Consider the following 20,681-nt stretch of genomic DNA (forward strand, 5'->3'; position numbering starts at 1 on the left):
ACAGGGTCCTAGCTGTGCTCTCATCCCTGTCACATTAGCAAGCTGAGGATGCTCCGAAGAGAGGCTAAAGTAGCCCGTCACATCAACTCATTTATAATCATTGGAAACCTAATGATAACAATAATAGTCCTAATACTCATGCAATATAACTTAATGTACAGTTGAAGTCGGAAGTTTACATACACCTTAGCCAAATATATTTAAACTCTCTTTTTCACAATTCCTGACATTTATTCCTAGTAAAAATTCCCTGTCTTAGGTCAGTTAGGATCACCACTTTATTTTAAGAATGTGAAATGTCAGAATAATAGTAGCGAGAATGATTTATTTCATCACATTCCCAGTGGGTCAGAAGTTTACATACACTCAAATAGTATTTGGTAGCATTGCCTTTAAATTGTTTAACTTGGGTCAAACGTTATGGGTAGCCTTCCACAAGCTTCCCACAATAAGTTGGGTGAATTTTGGCCCATTCCTCCTGACAGAGCTGGTGTAACTGAGTCAGGTTTGTAGGCCTCCTTGCTCGCACACGCTTTTTCAGTTCTACCCACACATTTTCTATAGGATTGAGGTCAGGGCTTTGTGATGGCCACGCCAATACCTTGACTTTGTTGTCCTTAAGCAATTTTGCCACAACTTTGGAAGTATGCTTGGGGTCATTGTCCATTTGGAAGACCCATTTGCGACCAAGCTTTAACTTCCTGACTGATGTCTTGAGATGTTACTTCAATATATCCACATCATTTTCCATCCTCATGATGCCATCTATTTTGTGAAGTGCACCAGTCCCTCCTACAGCAAAGAACCCCCACAGCATGATGCTGCCACCGCCGTGCTTCACGGTTGGGATGGTGTTCTTCGGCTTGCAAGTTCGCCCTTTTTCCTCCAAACATAACGATGGTCATTATGGCCAAACAGTTCTATGTTTGTTTCATCAGACCAGAGGACATTTCTCCAAAAAGTATGATCTTTGTCCTCATGTACAGTTGCAAACCGTAGTCTGGCTTTTTTATGGCGGTTTTGGAGCAGTGGCTTCTTCCTTGCTGAGCGGCCTTTCAGGTTATGTCGATATAGGACTCGTTTTACTGTGGATATAGACACTTTTGTACCTGTTTCCTCCAGCATCTTCGCAAGGTCCTTTGCTGTTGTTCTGGGATTGATTTGCACTTTTCGCACCAAAGGACTTTCATCTCTAGGAGACAGAACGCGTCTCCTTCCTGAGCAGTATGACGGTTGTGTGGTCCCATGGTGTTTATACTTGTGTACTATTGTTTGTACAGATGAACGTGGTACCTTCAGGCGTTTGGAAATTGCTCCCAAGGATGAACCAGACTTGTGGAGGTCTACAATTTTTTTTCTGAGGTCTTGGCTGATTTCTTTTGATTTTCCCATGATGTCAAGCAAAGAGGCACTGAGTTTGAAGGTAGGCCTTGAAATACATCCACAGGTACACCTCCAATTGACTCAAATGATGTCAATTAGCCTATCAGAAGCTTCTAAAGCCATGCCATCATTTTCTGGAATTTTCCAAGCTGTTTAAAGGCACAGTCAACTTAGTGTATGTAAACTTCTGACCCACTGGAATTGTGATACAGTGAATTCTAAGTGAAATAATCTGTCTGTAAACAATTGATGGAAAAATTAATTGTGTCATGCACAAAGTAGATGTCCTAACCGACTTGCCAAAACTATAGTTTGTTAACAATAAATTTGTGGAGTGGTTGAAAAACGAGTTTTAATGACTCCAACCTAAGTGTATGTAAACTTCCGACTTCAACTGTATGTTGCTGTGGCTTCAGTGTTTAAAAAAAGCATTTGGACCACTGTTAAGTGTTAGAGACGTAAATCATCAAATTACAATAGAATTTGTTTCTTAAAAAGTCAATGTATATATCATGAACCACAAGACGTCTCATGCATAGGGTTTTTTGAGAAACTTGCAAACAGCTGTATAAATTGAGGTCATTCCATTGTATAAGGTGTGCTTTGCTTGAATTGCGGTAATTGGTCAACATCCACACGCCAAAGCTTTGAGTGATTTGTGCAGCAGAAAAGAATGGAGCAGGAAGGGAGGGGCCCAGTGTGGGTAAAAGGAGTGCAATGGGGGGGAGCGGTTGGGGGGGTGTGACTGCTCCAGGCACAGAAAACACAGGGGTCACGAGCACAGTGCATGCAAGTTAAGCAGCACATTCTCTTATGACAGCCTTACATTGTCTTATTTAGTATGTCTAAGGTGGAGCAGGCTTTAAGTGTCAGTGAAAAATCTGTTAATGTGCATTCAATGTAAAAAATGTCAGTCAGTAGACAACCTCTGTAAACTTTCATTGTAAACCATGTGCATTAGAGAAGTACACACCTGTCATAGTAGACTTCTCATTACTAGCCAGGGAAATAATATTTTTTCCTGTCTACTGTCTCCCTTCACCGTAAACAAAGAACTGAACCAGATGGTCAACTTTTCAGTGCAAACATTCTCATAAAAAATTTCACATTTCCTAACTACCTCTATAAACCAACCTGGTCTCAGAGCATTTTGTATTTTCTTGATGAGACACTCCATTCAGTTTGATATGTTACGTTTAGTTTGGTATGTATTAATTTATGGTTTTCCATCACCCATTTCGTATGATATATTACGAATTACAATTCTTATCATATGTTACGAATTAGCAAAATGTACAATATGTTATGAATTTGCTAAACATATGATATGTAAAAAATTCTAGCTAGGTGGCTAGGTGGATAATGTTAGCTAGCTGGCTAACGTTAGCTAGGCTAGGGGTTAGGGGTTAAGGTTAGGGTTAAGTTTAGGAGTTAGGTTAAAGGGTTAAGGAAAGGGTTAGGGGAAGGGTTAACTAAAAGGGTTACGGTTAGGGGAAGGGTTAGCTAACATGCTAAGTAGTTGCAAAGTAGCTAAAAAGTACTAAGTAGTTGAAAAGTTGCTAATTATCTAAAATGTTAAAGTTGTCCGTGATGAGATTCAAACTCACAACCTTTGGGTTGCTAGGCGTTCGCGTTATCTGCCCACCCCACCCCACCCCACCCCACCCCACCCCACCCCACCCCACCCCATCCCATCCCACCCCATCCCATCCCATCCCATCCCATCCCATCCCATCCCATCCCATCCCATCCCATCCCATCCCATCCCATCCCATCCCATCCCATCCCACTCTACCTTAAGTAACCATCTGTCTTATGTAACCATACCAAACATAACATATCATACTAATTTGAGTTTCCTGGATTTACATTTACTATGTTAAGTCTAGTCTATGAGACCAGGGTGCTATAAACAGGACTCAAATAAGGACTAAAAGTGAACACTTGACAGAAAGTGAGTACATTTTCTTCTACCTGGAGTGCTATCATTCAAAATCTTTAAACTGATACTGAAATAAATAAATATGAGTTCCTTAAATTGCCTATTTAGTAAGTAATAAATTAAAAAACTAAGAAATATACTCTCCAAACTAAATGTCAGTCAATTGATTTGTGAATCATACTCTTTTTCATAGTCCAGAATATTTTTATCCTCAACTTCAGAAGATCAGCAACATGTAAACCTTCTTCATGAGAATGCCATAATATTCATTAGATATCATTAAATAAACAGCTGTGTGTCCTCAGTGTTTTCATGTGGTTTTGAATTCTCATACAAGTGGTAATAATACCGCATGGTGTCATTTTACCAGAAATCAAGGATTACAACCTGCCAGTCTAATGAACTTCATAGTTCAATGGGTGCTGTAGATTTTATCCCACATAGAATGCAATAACATATTTGCTTCATCGTCTTTTGTGCTAGTGCATTTCAAATTGATTTTATTTAGTTTGGGATGTGTCAAGTTCAATAACACCTTCAACAGGCATGATCGTCTCAATGCAACTGTATACTGCAATGTCAAACAACATAATTTTTTGCCTTAAATTGTTGAATCCCTAAGTTGATTTTGAAGGATGATTTTTAAAGTATACCAGGTTTTGCCTCTTGGGGAATCCCCTTGGTAGATAAGTCTCAGTAAAGGGGGAGAGATAGGAGAAGGAAATATCACACCTGGGACAACATGGAGGATGGGAAGGGTGCATGTGGTGGGTTGGGTTGAGGGCAAGAAAGAATGCAGACACCAGACAGGAAGACTACCGGTAAGTAAAATAAAACTAAATCTAAAATGAAGGTTATTGGGGAGGTGTGGAGGGAGGTTAGACAGGGTAATGTGAGAGAGGAGAGGGGGCTGAGTGTAGAGGGAGAGGACTTAGCTCATGCAGGGTGGGGGTTAGTTGCTGTTGACAGGATTCTCATTCAACAGCGTGTGCCAGCGCTCTATCTTCTTGTCCTTGTTCTTCAGGCACTCATACCAGTGCTTCAGCTGCTCCCCTTTAGCTGTGATGCCCAGCTGGCACCCACCTACAGCAGACCAAGAGATAGGGAGGGGAGGGTGAGAGGACTTGCATAACATGGAACATTTCAACAAGGTCTAGTAGATCTCGAACATATTCCTATGGATCTTACCGATGTAATCATTGGATTTCCCAATGTCGTAGTCCCACACTGAGATGTCCAGGGTCTTCTTAGCCAGGTCACTGTGCTTGATGTCATAGCTAAATTCCTGTAACACAACAAGTGAGAAGTCATCCCCCTCACGATCTCCAATAAATGTAATTTAAATCAGTACAAACCAATACATTGAGGTTTTGACAGACATTTAATATTCAAAATACAAACAAAGTACTGCTGTCAGATGGTTACTTCTGTCTTGTATTATTATTGTAAGACACCAACGGGGGACTGACCTCGTTGTACTCTGGGTTCAGGGTTTTCTTCTTGATATTTGTTTTGTTCTTGGCCTTCTTCCCCATATCAGGTTTCAGGCATCTAAACACATCACAAACAAGACAAACTTAGTTTTTGGGGATAGGAAGTAAATTGCAAAACAGATGTATTCTGCTTTGCAAATGAATAACTTTGACATAATTCAATATGTTTTCATCTTGAGAGAAAAGAGAATACTTCATCATCTAAACACTGAAAAAGTGTTTGGAAGAACTTGTGTTTGTAATCACTCCTGATAGCAATCACAGTGAAACAGACACTGACATTTCGACGAATGGGTCAGAGTATCCATTGGTGTCCATGGAGGCCAGGTGAACGCAGCGCACCACACCCACAAGCAGGCGGTTCAGCTGGGTGCTGTACATGAGGGAGATAAGGATACGACCACGCTCCTCCACATCTCCACCCTCCTTCCCACCCTGGAGAGAGCGAGGGGGGTGTGGTGGAGGGGTTAGAGAGAGAGAGAGAGAGAGAGAGAAACAGAGAGAGAGAGAGAGAGAGAGAGAGAGAGAGAGAGAAAGAAACAGAGAGAGAAAGATGGGTGAGAGAGAATGGAAGGGTGACATTTTAATATAATATCATGAAGACATGATTTGTATGAGGACACGTAGCGGTAGTCCACATGCCCACACATGCAGGTCATACACCAATACCTCATCCTCGTAGAGCGAAATGCCTCGAGCCCCTCCAGCTGTTGCAGTCTTCTTTGTCTGTGGAAGGATATGGATATGGGTGGTCCAATCAGACATTCAAACAACTGGGACTCTTACTGTATATTTAATGTGTGAACCATGATGATATACTACTTACAGGGACAACTCTCTCTAGACACACGTTGAAGTTTTTCTTCTGGTTGATCTTCAATTTCTTCAGTGCAATGCGAGTTTCTCCGATAAACTCATTATGTCCAAACTTGTCCTCATCACAGACAGAGATCCTGCATCAACCCAAACAGGACATCAATAATATTGGATCAAAACATCCATGGAAGAAATCATGTAGAGTAAAACAATTCAGCACTTAGATAAAACCATGGCAACAAATGGAGACAACAAGACAGGAATTGAATAGTGTTGTGGTTTAGTGTTGTCTTGATGTTTAGTGAACCCTGTGTTGTGTTTCTCTGCTTCCAGTATCCACCTGAGAGTCTTGCGCTGCATATCCTCATCTGTGAGACCATGGTAGACCAGGGTCTCGTTCCAGGCAGGGTTACGGGTGTTTCTCAGGGTTTTGGTGCGTAGCTTGGTGGACTGCAGCACATGAGAGTAGATACAAGAGATCAAAGATAAGGAACTTGACTTCAGCACTTATATCTGAGGCTGGATAGAGGAAATTGAGCTTTGTATGTAGTACAATGGATAATCATTATGCCACAAGGTGGCAGGCTTGAGCTAATGGGCGTGTATCATAGCATCACAGATGTCATTCTCAGATTTTTCTGAATCATGACACATACAATAACAAATACACAAGCATATGTTAACCCCCAGGTAGAAAATAAGGAAGGTGAATTCCATCACCTTACTGGCCCCTGGCAGCAGATGCAGCTTGACATATGGATCAGCCAGTCCATTGGAGTCCATGGGCTTCAGTCCCTGAGGGAAAGACAACACAGACGTTTTATGTCACCAGACAGGACAGCAGGAACGAGGAGTCCCTGTAAATTTGAACTACTGCAGCAGCAGATTTAAACACAGGCCACTTCAGTGTAATTGTCTCAGAGCTAGTAAATTAGTGCAGTAGGTGGTACCTTGGCTTTAAGGATGTTGCAGTGGAGGCTGTTGTTCTCCTGCTCATAAAGCAAGCTGAACTCCAGGGCGCCTAGAGTGGCTGAAAAACACCCAGGGCAGTCATTAGATCAGATAACAGACAGGGTGTCTACTCTGACTGACTGCACTGGAACACAGACACTAGCAGTATGTCTAAGATAGAAGGTACTGAGTTGTAAAGAGAGTCTAGACTAGGAATCCCGCTATGCCCTCCAACGAACCATCAAACAAGCAAAGAGTCAATACAGGACTATGATTGAATAGTACCACACCGGCTCTGACGCTCGTCGGACTACAAAGGGAAGCACAACCGCGAGCTGCCTAGTGACATGAGCCTACCAGATGAGCTAAATCACTTCTATGCTCACTTCGAGGCAAGCAACACTGAAGCATGCATGAGAGCATCAGCTGTTCCAGATGACTATGTGATCACGCCCTCCGTAGCTGATGTGAGTAAGACTTTTAAGCAGGTCAACATTCACAAGGCCGTAGGGCCAGATGGATTACCAGGACGCGTACTCCGAGCATGCGCTGACCAACTGGCAAGTGTCTTCACTGACATTTTCAACATGTCCCTGACTGAGTCTGTAATACCAACATGTTTCAAGCAGACCACCATAGTCCCTGTGCCCAAGAATATTAAGATAACCTGCCTAAATGACTACCGATCCGTAGCACTCACGTCTGTAGCCATGAAGTGCTTTGAAAGGCTGGTCATAGCTCACATCAACACCATTATCCCAGAAACCCTAGACCCACTCCAATTTGCATACCGCCCCAACAGATCCACAGATGATGCAATCTCTATTGCACTCAACACTGCCCTTTCCCACCTGGACAAGAGGAACACCTACGTGAGAATGCTATTCATTGACTACAGCTCAGCGTTCAACACCATAGTGCCCTCAAAGCTCATCACTAAGCTAAGGATCCTGGGACTAAACACCTCCCTCTGCAACTGGATGCTGGACTTCCTGACGGGCCGCCCCCAGGTGGTAAGGGTAGGTAACAACACATCTGCCACGCTGATCCTCAACACTGGGGCCCCTCAGGGGTGTGTGCTCAGTCCCCTCCTGTACTCCCTGTTCACCCATGACTGCATGGCCAGGCATGACTCCAACACCATCATTAAGTTTGCCGACGACACAACAGTGGTAGGCCTGATCACTGACAATGATGAGACAGCCTAAAGGGAAGAGGTCAGAGATCTGGCCGTGTGGTGCCAGGATAACAACCTCTCCCTCAACGTGATCAAGACAAAGGAGATGATTGTGGACTACAGGAAAAAAAAAGAGGACTGAGCACGCCCCCATTCTCATCGACGGGGCTGTAGTGGAACAGGTTGAGAGCTTCAAGTTACTTGATGTCCACATCACCAATAAACTATCATGGTCCAAACACACCAAGACAGTCGTGAAGAGGGCACAACAAAGCCTATTCCCCCTCAGGAGACTGAAAGGATTTGGCATGGGTCCTCAGATCCTCAAAAAGTTATACAGCTGCACCATCGAGTGCATCCTGACTGGCTGCATCACTGCCTGGTAAGGCAACTGACCGGCCTCCAACCGCAAGGCACTGCAGAGGGTAGTGCGTACGGCCCAGTACATCACTGGGGCCAAGCTTCCTGCCATCCAGGACCTCTATACCAGGCGGTGTCAGAGGAAGGCCCTAAAAATTGTCAAAGACTCCAGCCACCCTAGTCATAGACTGTTCTCTCTGCTACCGCACGGCAAGTGGTACCGGAGCGCCAAGTCTAGGTCCAAAAGGCTTCTTAACAGCTTCTACCCCCAAGCCATAAGACTCCTGAACAGCTAATCATGGCTACCCAGACTATTTGCATTGTCACCCCACCTCACCCCCTCTTTTACGCTGCTGCTACTCTCTGTTTATTATTTTACATTTTAGCAGACGCTCTTATCCAGAGCGACTTACAGTTAGTGAGTACATACATTTTCATACTGGCCCCCCGTGGGAAACAAACCCACAACCCTAGCGTTTCAAGCGCCATGCTCTACCATCTGAGCTACAGGGGACCCTGTATGCATAGTCACTTTAACTCTACCCACATGTACATATTACCTCAATTACCTTGACTAACCTGTGCCCCCGCACATTGACTCTGTACCGGTACCCCCTGTATATAGCATCCCTACTGTTATTTTATTTTACTGCTGCTCTTTATTATTTTTTTATTTTATTTTTTACTTACCTATTTTTGAATTAACACTTATTTTTCTTAAACTGCATTGTTGGTTAAGGGCTTGTAAGTAATAATTTCACTGTAAGGTCTACACCTGTTGTATTCGGCGCATGTGACAAATAAAATTTGATTTGATTTGAAAGATTCTCAAAGTATCAGAAAACATTGAGACTGCCTGCAGTAATAGAGACATGATCTTGAGGGCAGACAAAATAACAGAAAATCAAGCGGTGAACTGATAAAGGAGGGAGAAATACATAATCCAACAGTGAATCTGCAGCCTAAATGGACTGTAAACAGATGAACCTCTACGGGATCGGTGTCCCGTACACGGGATGGTTGAGCTAACGTGCGCTAATGTGATTAGCAAGACTGTTGTAAGTAACAGCAAACCTTCCAGGACATAGACATGTCTTATATGGGCAGAAAGCTTAAATCCTTGTTAATCTAACTGCACTGTCCAATTTACAGTAGCTATTACAGTGAAAAAATACCATGCTATTGTTTGAGAATAGTGCACAACAACAAAAAATTTACAGTGAGGGAAAAACGTATTTGATCCCCTGCTGATTTTGTACGTTTGCCCACTGACAAAGAAATGATCAGTCTATAATTTTAATGGTAGGTTTATTTGAACAGTGAGAGACAAAATAACAACAAAAAAATCCAGAAAAACGCATCTCAAAAATGTTATAAATTGATTTGCATTTTAATGAGGGGAATAAGTATTTGACCCCCTCTCAATCAGAAAGATTTCTGGCTCCCAGGTGTCTTTTATACAGGTAACGAGCTGAGATTAGGAGCACACTCTTAAAGGGAGTGCTCCTAATCTCAGCTTGTTACCTGTATAAAAGACATCTGTCCACAGAAGCAATCAATCAATCAGATTCCAAACTCTCCACCATGGCCAAGACCAAAGAGCTCTCCAAGGATGTCAGGGACAAGATTGTAGACCTACACAAGGCTGGAATGGGCTACAAAACCATCGCCAAGCAGCTTGGTGAGAAGGTGACAACAGTTGGTGCGATTATTCACAAATGGTGGCAGGTAGCTTAGTGGTTAAGAGCGTTGTGCCAGTAACTGATAGGTCGCTGGTTCTAATCCCTGAGCCGACTAAGTGAAAAATCTGTCAATGTGCCCTTGAGCAAGGCACTTAACCCTAATTGCTCCTGTAAGTCGCTCTGGATAACAGTGTCTGCTAAATGACTAAAATGGAAGAAACACAAAATAACTGTCAATCTCCCTCGGCCTGGGGCTCAATGCAAGATCTCACCTCGTGGAGTTGCAATGATCATGAGAATGGTGAGGAATCAGCCCAGAACTACATGGAGGATCTTGTCAATGATCTCAAGGCAGCTGGGACCATAGTCACCAAGAAAACAATTGGTAACACACTACGCTGTGAAGGACTGAAATCCTGCAGCGCCCGCAAGGTCCCCCTGCTCAAGAAAGAACATATATATGCCTGTCTGAAGTTTGCCAATGAACATCTGAATGATTCAGAGGAGAACTGGGTGGAGCAAAATGGAGCTCTTTGGCATCAACTCAACTCGCTGTGTTTGGAGGAGGAGGAATGCTGCCTATGACCCCATGAACACGTCAAACATGGAGGTGGAAACATTATGCTTTGGGGGTCTTTTTCTGCTAAGGGGACAGGACAACTTCACCGCATCAAAGGGACGATGGACGGTGAGAACCTCCTTCCCTCAGCCAGGGCATTGAAAATGGGTCGTGGATGGGTATTCCAGCATGACAATGACCCAAAACAAATGGCCAAGGCAAAAAAGGAGTGGCTCAAGAAGAAGCACATTAAGGTCCTGGAGTGGCCTAGCCAGTCTCCAGACCTTAATCCCATAGAAGATATGTGGAGGGAGCTGAAGGTTCGAGTTGCCAAACGTCAACCTCGAAACCTTAATGACTTGGAGAAGATCTGCAAAGAGGAGTGGGACAAAATCCCTCCTGAGATGTGTGCAAACCTGGTGGCCAACTACAAGAAACGTCTGACCTCTGTGATTGCCAACAAGGGTTTTGCCACCAAGTAGTAAGTCATGTTTTGCAGAGGGGTCAAATACTTATTTCCCTCATTAAAATGCAAATCAATTTATATTTATATTTTTGACATGCGTTTTTCTGGATTTTTTTGTTGTTATTCTGTCTCTCACTGTTCAAATAAACCTACCATTAAAATTATAGACTGATCATTTCTTTGTCAGTGGGCAAACGTACAAAATCAGCAGGGGATCAAATACTTTTTTCCCTCACTGTATCACGGCAACTGGTTTGATACATTCACCTCTGAAGGTAAATAATGTACTTACATTCAGTAATCTTGCTCTGATTTGTCATCCTGAGGGTCCCAGAGATAAAATGTAGCATAGTTTTGTTTGACATTTAAATGTTTCCCCTTAAACCACTTGAGTGTTGCTTTAGCAGTATGCTTAGGGTTATTGTCCTGCTAGAAGGTGAACTGCGTCCCAGTCTCAAATCTCTGGAAGACTGAAACAGGTTTCCCTCAATAATTTCCCTGTATTTAGCGCCATCCATCATTCCTTCAATTCTGACCAGTTTCCCAGTCCCTGCCAATGAAAAACATCCCCACAGCATAATGCTGCCACCACCATGCTTCACTGTAGGGATGGTGTTCTCGGGGTGATGAGAGGTGTTGGGTTTGCACCAGACATAGCGTTTTCCTTGATGGCCAAAAAGCTCAATTTTAGTCTCATCTGACCAGAGTATCTTCTTCCATTTGTTTGGGGAGTCTCCCACATGGCTTTTGGCGAACACCAAACGTGTTTATTATTATTTTTCTCTTGAAGCAATGGCTTTTTTCTGGCCACTCTTCCGTAAAGCCCAGCTCTGTGGAGTGTACGGCTTCAAGTGGTTCTATGGACAGATACTCCAATCTCCGCTGTGGAGCTTTGAAGCTCCTTCAGTGCTCCCGAGTGGCGCAGTGGTCTAAGGCACTGCATCTCAGTGCTTGAGGCATCACTACAGACTCCTGGTTCAATTCCAGGCTTTATCACAACCGGCCATGATTGGGAGTCCCATAGGGCGGCGCACAATTGGCCCAGCGTCGTCCGGGTTTGGCCGATGTAGGCCGTCATTGTAAATAAGAATTTGTTCTTAACTGACTTGCATAGTTAATATTAATATTAAATTAATATGCTATTTAGCAGACGCTTTTATCCAAAGCGACTTACAGTCATGTGCGCATACATTCTTACGTATGGGTGGTCCCGGGGATCGAACCCACTACCCTGGCATTACAAGCGCCATGCTCTACCAATTGAGCTACAGGTTAAAGGTTTGTGAGTTTTGGTGGGCGGCCCTCTCTTGGCAGGTTTGTTGTTGTGCCATATTCTTTCCATTTTATAATAATGGATTTAATGGTGCTCCGTGGGATGTTCAAAGTTTTGGATATTTTTTTATAACCCAACCCTGATCTGTACTTCTCCACAACTTTGTCCCTGACCTGTTTGCAGAGCTCCTTGGTCTTCATGGTGCCGCTTGCTTGGTGGTGCCCCTTGCTTAGTGGTGTTGCAGACTCTGGGGCCTTTCAGAACAGGTATATATATATATACTGAGATCATGTGACACTTAGATTGCACACAGGTGGACTTTATTTAACTAATTATGTGACTTCTGAAGGTAATTGGTTGCACCAGATGTTATTTATGGGCTTCATAGCAAAGTGGGTGAATACATATGCACATACCACTTTTCCGTTATTTATTTTTTAGAATTTTTTGAAACAAGTTATTTTTTTCATTTCACTTCTGCAACAAAATAGGAACAACGCCAAGGGGGATTAATAATTTTGCAAGGCACTGCATGTACTTGAAAATGTATCAATTGACCAATTCGGCACATTTGGGCAGACTTGATACAAAATAGTCCAGTATTGCATCGCTTCACTGGATCAATCAGAAACTTTGCACACTCACTGATGCCATCTAGTGTCCAAAATCTAAATTGCGCCTAAACTGCAATATTATATTGTGGCATTTCTCTTGCATTTCAAAGATGATGGAACCAAAAAATAAATAGAAAACGCATGTTTTTATGTTTGTATTATCTTTTACCAGATCTAATGTGTTATATTCTCCTACATTAATTTCACATTTCCACCAAATTCAAAGTGTTTCCTTTCAAATGGTATCAAGAATATGCATATCCTTGCTTCAGGTCCTGAGCTACAGGCAGTTAGATTTGGGTATGTCATTTTAGGTGAAAATTGAAAAAAAGGGTCAGACGCCTTAAGAGGTTAAGTGAGTTATGCATTCGTCCACATATTAATTGAAAATTCCATTAAAAAGCAGCAAAATATTACTGTAATATCAAGGAAACAAAAAATATGACTCACAAAGGAATACATTCAGGGAAATAATGCTCTAGATAAAATGACAGAAATACCCCAATTCAAACAGAATATGAAAAATTTAAATAAAATGTTAACACTTATTTCCCTAATTAAAATGCAAATGAATTTATATTTATATTTTTGACATGCGTTTTTCTGGATTTTATTGTTGTTATTCTGTCTCTCACTGCTCAAATAAACATACCACTAAAATTATAGACTGATCATTTCTTTGTCAGTGGGCAAACGTACAAAATCAGCAGGGGATCAAATACTTTTTTCCCTCACTGTACATAGATGTTAAGGGAGGGCAAAACTGTGATGATACTGATAATCAATAGGTTTAAATCTATCATCCCCTCATCTAAAACAGTAAACCCCCAACAGCTCCAAACCACCACATTGCTGAGTAATGGTTGGGAGGCTAGCTTTTAAAACCTGCAACTCCAGTAGCCCAGTGCACTGAAATCTCTAACTCCAACCAGCCCTTACACATCCTGAGCTAATACAATTTCAAATGGCTGGAAACACTAAGAATACAGGCAGACAAAAGAAAATGCACAAATGTAATTTGTATAACATAATACCATCTCCAGTAACTACAGTGCCTTCAGAAAGTATTCATACCCCTTGACTTATTCCACATTTTGTTGTGTTATAGCCTGAATTCAAAATTGATTAAATATGCCTATAATGATAAAGTGAAAACATGTTTATTGAAAATGAAATACAGAAATATATAATTTACATAAGTATTCACACCCCTGAGTCAATACATGTTAGAATCACCTTTGGCAATGATTACAGCTGTGAGTCTTTCTGGGTAAGTCTCTAAGAGCTTTGCATACCTGGATTGTACAATATTTCCACATGATTCTTCAAGCTCTGTCAAGTTGATTGTTGATCATTGCTACAGCCATTTTCAAGTCTTGCCTGTAACTAAGCCACTCAAGAATATTCAATGGTAAGCAACTCCAGTGTATATTTGGCCTTTTGTTTTAGGTTATTGTCCTGCTGAAAGGTGAATTTGTCCCCCAGTGTCTGTTGGAAAGCAGACTGAACCAGGTTTTTCTCTAGGATTCTGCCTGTGCTTAGCTCTGTCATTTAGGTTAGTATTGTGGAATAATCATGTTTAACACTATTATTTCAGACAGAGTGAGTCCATGCTACTTCTTATATGACTTGTTAAGTCTATTTTTACATCTGAACTTGCCATAACAAAGGGGTTGAAAACTTATTGACTCAAGACATTTCAGCTTTTCCTTTTTTTTTTATAATGTTATTTTTTTTTTTTTTACTTTGACATTATGGGGTATTGTGTGTAGGCCAGTGACACAAAATGTCAATGTAATCCATTTTAAATTCAGGCTGTATAAAAAGTCAAGGGGTGTGAATACTTTCTGAAGGCACTGTAGATGCAAACAAATTCTGTACTACTACCAACCCTTTATACCATTGAGCCTATAGAACCAGGAGTTCTCTCTGAGTAACTGATCCTGCACAACAGGACCGGACTGTCCTGGCACTGCCAACTCCATAGATAACCACAACCAATGAAGCCTCTGCTATTTCTGCCATTGCTGCTATAACATTTGGGAACTATTCAAACACAAGGGAAATATAGATCCCGTCAGCGCTCTTGTATCCCAAATAATGGGTTCTGTGCTAAATTCCCGGACCTCCATAAAGTAAATTAATGCCCCATCCCCCAGGGAGAGAGGAAAGGCTATTCACCGCTAGAGGCACGGAACATGACGTACGACTGGCATGACACGATTCCCATCACTCAAGGGAGACATTAAAAAATGGTTCCATTACAGTTTCTCATTACAGTCTCACTATTGACTTGTTTTACATCCTCTTATACGTTACTTCCAAGATATTGATTCACATGCTTGGATAACATATGGTGGGTATCGTATATCATCACCAATAGAGCTCTGTGAATTCTACTAGAAGGATACACGTTGGCTGCTAGTATTATTAGATGATTCATATGCTTAGAATGTTACAAACGCCACCGACTAAAAAGAGTAAGAGATCAAACATGGAGATGTTACAACAGACTGGTTAAAAGTGTCTGCTGAATGACTATGTAAACAAATATAAATGCAAAGAGCAGAGTCTTTATATGTTGACTTAAAACAGTCTGGAAGACATGGAGAGAGATCACTGAAGGAACAGACACAGAGCTCATTTGGTAGAGGTCTAGCTGGAAGGACAACATGGTCACTTACTGGCCTCATCCGAGTCATAGCTGTTTGCATCCTCCTCCTCCTCAGGCGGGGGGGCTTGTTGTCGAGCAGGAGGGGGGTTGTAGGCTACAGGCTGTCTCTTCTCCTCCCGCACTGCAGGAGGCACTCTATCCTCCGTCTCCAGTGGAGCTATAAGCACATACATGATAATGATTCGTTTTTTATGCGTTGGTCACGCATAATTCCATCCTCTATGAATGATAAGTGTGTGTCAGTGTCAAGGCTGGTCTGGTCTGGTGATGTGCGTCCAGCTTTGCCCTACCCTGCTTGGCTGATGCTGCTGGAGGGGGCCTGGAGCTCTGGACTGTAACAGCCTTCTGCAGCACCACTGGGCTGTTCTGGGCACCTCCCTCAGTGTAACCAAGACTAGCCCCACCAGTGGCAATGCGAACCTCTGTCGGCTTATGGGCCACAGGTAGTTTACCAGCACACCCCTGTGCCTCTGGTCCTGCAACACACATACACACATGAGCAAGCGTGCACACATATAGGCACGCGCACACACACACACACACACACACACACACACATCAGTGTATCACTGAGACTACGCTGCAGTGGAATCCATAATTCTCCCTAGTCTCTGTGAATCCTTTTGATGTTGCAGCTTTTCCAATGCACAGGCTTTGACCTACATACAGTACAACAAGACGTGGCAGGCAACCTTGATCACATCATGAAGCCTGGCTTTTTACTCTATCTTTCCCCCTGACTTTCTTTTATGAGGATATCTTACTGCAATGGTAATGACACTTCTGCAAGTGGGAGCAGATTCTATGCCACCTCCAATGCCAGGGCCCCCTGGAGGTGCCAGGCTTTCCCCAGCATGTACTTCCCACTGCCTAACTGAAACCACCCACTCCTGGATCTGGCTGTCTGAGAGGAGGTGGCAGTTCCCATTCTGTGAAACAGATCTGGGCTTTCATGGTAATGCTGAGAAATGAATAACGGAAAGAAAAGTTAGGAGGGACTGGATGCCAGTGGGAGTTCCCAACATCTTATGATGTTTGTCTGATGAAACTGGAGAGATGGTGCCTTGAGAGGGTGGCTATAGGGCAAGTATGGTACTCTAATGTACAGTACTGGGTCGAGGGTTAGGGTGGTAGCATGATTAGGTTCTGTTGAAGTAATACTGGGGTTGACTGAATGACTCACCTGCTCCCTGCTGGCCAGCACTAGGAGCCTGACTTTCCTCTGGACCTGGGAGACAGGCAGCGCAGGACACTGAGTCTTTCTCACCCCTACAAACTCTTACTTCTGCTTTGTCTTCTGTAATGTTTCATATCAGACTTCAGCACAGGAGGATGCTGAGGGGAGGACGACTCATAATAATGGCTGGAGTGGAGTAAATGGAATGGTATGAACCACATGGAAACCACATGTTTGATGTATTTGATGCCATTCCATTTATTCCATTGTACTATGAGCCCCTCCTCCCCAATTAAGGTGCCACCAGCCGCCTGTGGTACAAGTTCATGAATTAGGACCTCTCCTACATTGCCCACTGGGATATGTTGCCAACAAAATACAAAATATTTCTGCTAAATTTAGAAATCTAAGTACTATTTTCACAGTCTACAGCATCACTAAAGAACATTGTAGATACTATTCAGGCTTTCCTTTGCTTTCTCTATCAAGTCGTTTTAGAATTGAATATTGAGTTCAGGGCAACATCATTCCCATTTAGCTATAATTAGTTCGCTGAATCTGTTTCATTCTGCCTGGCCAGTTAATGAAAACAGACCATGTCTGTCACGCCCTGACTCTGAGGACTTGTATTTGTTGAGTCAGGGTGTGTATTTTCCGTGTTGTGTGTTGCTATGTTTGATTTCTATGTTTTAGATCTAGCATGTGCAGATCTATGTTGGCCGGGGTGGTTCCCAATCAGCGGCAGCTGTAGCTCGTTGTCTCTGATTGGGGACCATACTTAGGCAGCCTTTTGACACCTGTTAGTTGTGGGATCTTGTTCCGTGTAAGGTATGTTGTTTGTATGCTACCTAGGACTTCACGTTTCGTTTGTTGTTTTGTTGTGTGTTTAGCCGTAAATAAATATGAATGTATTTCACGCTGCGCCTTGGTCCTTCTCGTCCGTAAACGATCGTGACAATGTCTGTATCTACTTTGCCACTCTCACAAGCCAAGAAAGCAATCAACCTGAAACAACCCCAACTCCCACAGCTCCGTCTGGCCTGCTTACCTCCGGCCTGTGCCTGTGGCCGGGGCTGATCACCAGCAGCCCTGGGGTCAGAGGCTGCTGGCTCCTGGGGCTCTGAGGCCCGATGGGCGCTTGACTCTCTGGACTTGGAGATGGGCATGGGCGAGGGCAGGAACTGCTTGGGGAAGCCTTTAAAGAACCAGGCACCAGATCGCTTCCACACCTAAGAAATGATGAAGAATCTTTCATCTTTCGAATCCCCATTAGCTGACACCATGACAACAGCTATTCTCCTGGGGTCCAAAAAGAATGGCCTGCGTCATACAAGCTTTAACACTGACACCTACACTCTTAGAAAATAAGGTGCTATCTAGAACCTAAAAGGGTTCTTCAGCTGTCCCCACAGAAAAAACCCTATTTGGTTCCAGGTAGAACCCTTTTGAGTTCCATGTAGAACCCTTTACACAGCAAGTTCTACATGGAACCCAAAATAGTTATATCTGGAACCAAAAAGGGTTATCCTATGGGGACAGCCGAAGAACCCTTTTTTCTAAGAATGTACACTCACTGTTAATCTCCCTGATCCCTTGTCTCACATTAAGTTAATCATCACTTTGTATTTTTCACCCACCATGTCTTTTAATTCATTATGACACATACTGTAACATCACGCTATGACATATCTCTGTCACCATGTGTGTTTCACAGAAATACTCACCTCTCGCTGTTCGCTGCAGATCTTGCAGAGCCACACAGAGCACGGCCGGCTGCCACTCTGCACTCCACACTTGGTGCACATGTGCTACAGTAGAGGAGACATAGGTTCACAAAGAGGTCACAATGTTTACAATGTCATAAATACCTTACATTGCTCAGGCTCTATTGTGGCCTAACATGGTCCATAATAGCCTATCACAGCAAAAGCAAAGTGCCTTTGCCTTCTAGGAATGGGCCAAAAGCCAATCTTTCCAACCCCCATGCTGCACATACCTTTTTGCAGTCCTCACACACCACTGAGCTGACCCCTGGCACACCCAGCTGCTCCCCACACAGCAGACAGCGGTTCACCCCGTCCCCACACACCGTCTTCTTCATGTCATCTAGACGGTTCACCAGGCGCCTGCAGCAGTTGGGACATCTCTCATTACATTCAATTACCAGTAGAACATTCAAGCTCAGTTGGGTAAATGTGGTAATGACTGGTCCAACTGGTTGAATAATGTTGTCTGTAATTCTATCATCTTGTGCAGCATTTTTGCAGAGCAGAACATTTAACAACACTGAGGTTGGCAGTGCAATGGAGCTCCAATCCATTAGCTCAGAATGTCTCTTCAGTCCTCACCCAATTCTCTCCTGCTCCATGGCCTCCATCTTCTCAGCCCGGGCGATCACACCGTTAATGATCTCCTTCTCCTCGTCAGTCAGGTCCGGACCGCCGGGACCAGGCCTGACCTGGTTGGTCCAGTTACCCCTGACAACCACACAGGAAAACTGTCTGGGGCTGAGGCACCAATGCTGCTGCATGCATTTTTAGCTAGTCCGGGTCACACACTCAGACATACAGTGTGAAATCAAATGTACATGCAAAAGTGGACAAATAGACAGCGGTATACAATAGACAAAGAGACAGGACGTAATACAAATAATGCCATAATGGCCTAATGCATATTTGCACATTGTGCAAACAGCCATCATTAATTTAACTGTGTCCGAAACATATGTGAATATACAATCATTCACAATAATTCACAAGTGAATCTACATTTACCTATAAACATACCTTACATACACAATCACACACTAGAAAAGTAGATTGGCACAGTGCAGAGGGGGGAAGATAAGGGAGATGGAGAGATGGAGTGAGAGCTTTTCTACTTACTGTTCCTTATCACTGAGTCCCAGCCAGGGAAGAGATTAAAAGAAAGCAGACAGGAGAGGAAAAAATAGATTATTGCCTGGGAAGGCATGGAAGGGTTAACAGCATCATGCAGCAGGCAGCTGTGCCCGGCGATTACAGCAGGGTGCTTAGTGTACCCAGTGTTCCCTGTTGTTCTGCCACCAGTGCTTACTTGGCATGCATGCTCCTCTGCCTGTCGTTGGGTACCCAGCGGTCCGAGCTACCGCCCATCACTGCGTCCGTCATGGCAGCTGCACTGTCGCACTCTGCAGGTGGAGATGACACACAGAGATGAGACACACACATAGTTAAATGAAAAATGCTACATAAAAGAAGAACTTCTTATACTGAACAAAAATATAAATGCAACATGTAAATTGTTGGTCCCATGTTTTATGAGATGAAATAAAAGATCCCAGAAATGTTCCATACGCACAAAAAGCTTATTTCTCTAAAACAATGTGCACAAATTTGTTTACATCCCTGTTATTGCGCAATTCTCCTTTGCCAAAATAATCCATCCACCTGACAGGTGTGGCATATCAAGAAGCTAATTAAACAGCATGATAATTACACAGGTGCACCTTTTGCTGGGGACAATAAAAAGCCACTCTAAAATGTGCAGTTTTGTCACACAACACAATGCCACAGATGTCTCAAGTTTGAGGGAGCATGCAATTGGCATGCATACTGCAGGAATGTCCACCAGAGCTGTTGCCAGATAATGTAATGTTCATTTCTCTACCATAAGCCGCTTCCAACGTTGTTTTAGAGAATTTGGCAGTACGTCAAACCGGCCTCACAACCACAGACCACGTGTAACTACGCCAGCCCAGGACCTCTACATCCAGCTTCTTCACCTGTGGGATCGTCTGAGATCAGCGACCCGGACAGCTGATGAAACTGTGGGTTTGCACAACTGAAGAATTTCTGCACAAACTGTCAGAAACCGTCTCAGGGAAGGTCATCTGCATGCTCGTTGTCCTCACCAGGGTCTTGACCTGACTGCAGTTCAGTGTCGTAACCGACTTCAGTGGGCAACTGCTCACCTTCGATGGCCACTTGCACGCTGGAGAAGTGTGCTCTTCACGGATGAATCCCGGTTTCAACAGTACCGGGCAGATGGCAGTTGTGTGGGCGAGCGGTTTGCTGATGTCAACGTTGTGAACAGAGTGCCCCATGGTGGCGTGGGGTTATGGTATGGGCAGGCA

General features: G+C 43.4%; 1 protein-coding gene across 1 annotated transcript; it reads right to left on the reverse strand.

The window, feature by feature from the left end:
• Window positions 1-3,801: 3,801 nt before the first annotated feature.
• Window positions 3,802-19,716, reverse strand: LOC311144481 (rabphilin-3A-like; the record flags this gene model as incomplete). The annotated part of the gene is made up of 16 exons (XM_084180506.1): window positions 3,802-4,408; window positions 4,514-4,610; window positions 4,795-4,876; window positions 5,099-5,253; window positions 5,488-5,544; window positions 5,645-5,771; window positions 5,975-6,084; window positions 6,355-6,429; window positions 6,585-6,664; window positions 15,401-15,547; window positions 15,681-15,866; window positions 17,616-17,796; window positions 18,292-18,375; window positions 18,564-18,693; window positions 18,916-19,074; window positions 19,643-19,716. The coding sequence occupies 16 exons, from the start codon at window positions 19,714-19,716 to the stop codon at window positions 4,278-4,280; spliced, it is 1,875 nt and encodes a 624-aa protein (XP_084036632.1). The 3' UTR covers window positions 3,802-4,277.
• Window positions 19,717-20,681: the final 965 nt, after the last annotated feature.

Source organism: Coregonus lavaretus (genome assembly GCF_964263955.1).
Source record: "Coregonus lavaretus genome assembly, chromosome: 17".
In the NCBI taxonomy this organism is placed as follows: domain Eukaryota; kingdom Metazoa; phylum Chordata; class Actinopteri; order Salmoniformes; family Salmonidae; genus Coregonus; species Coregonus lavaretus.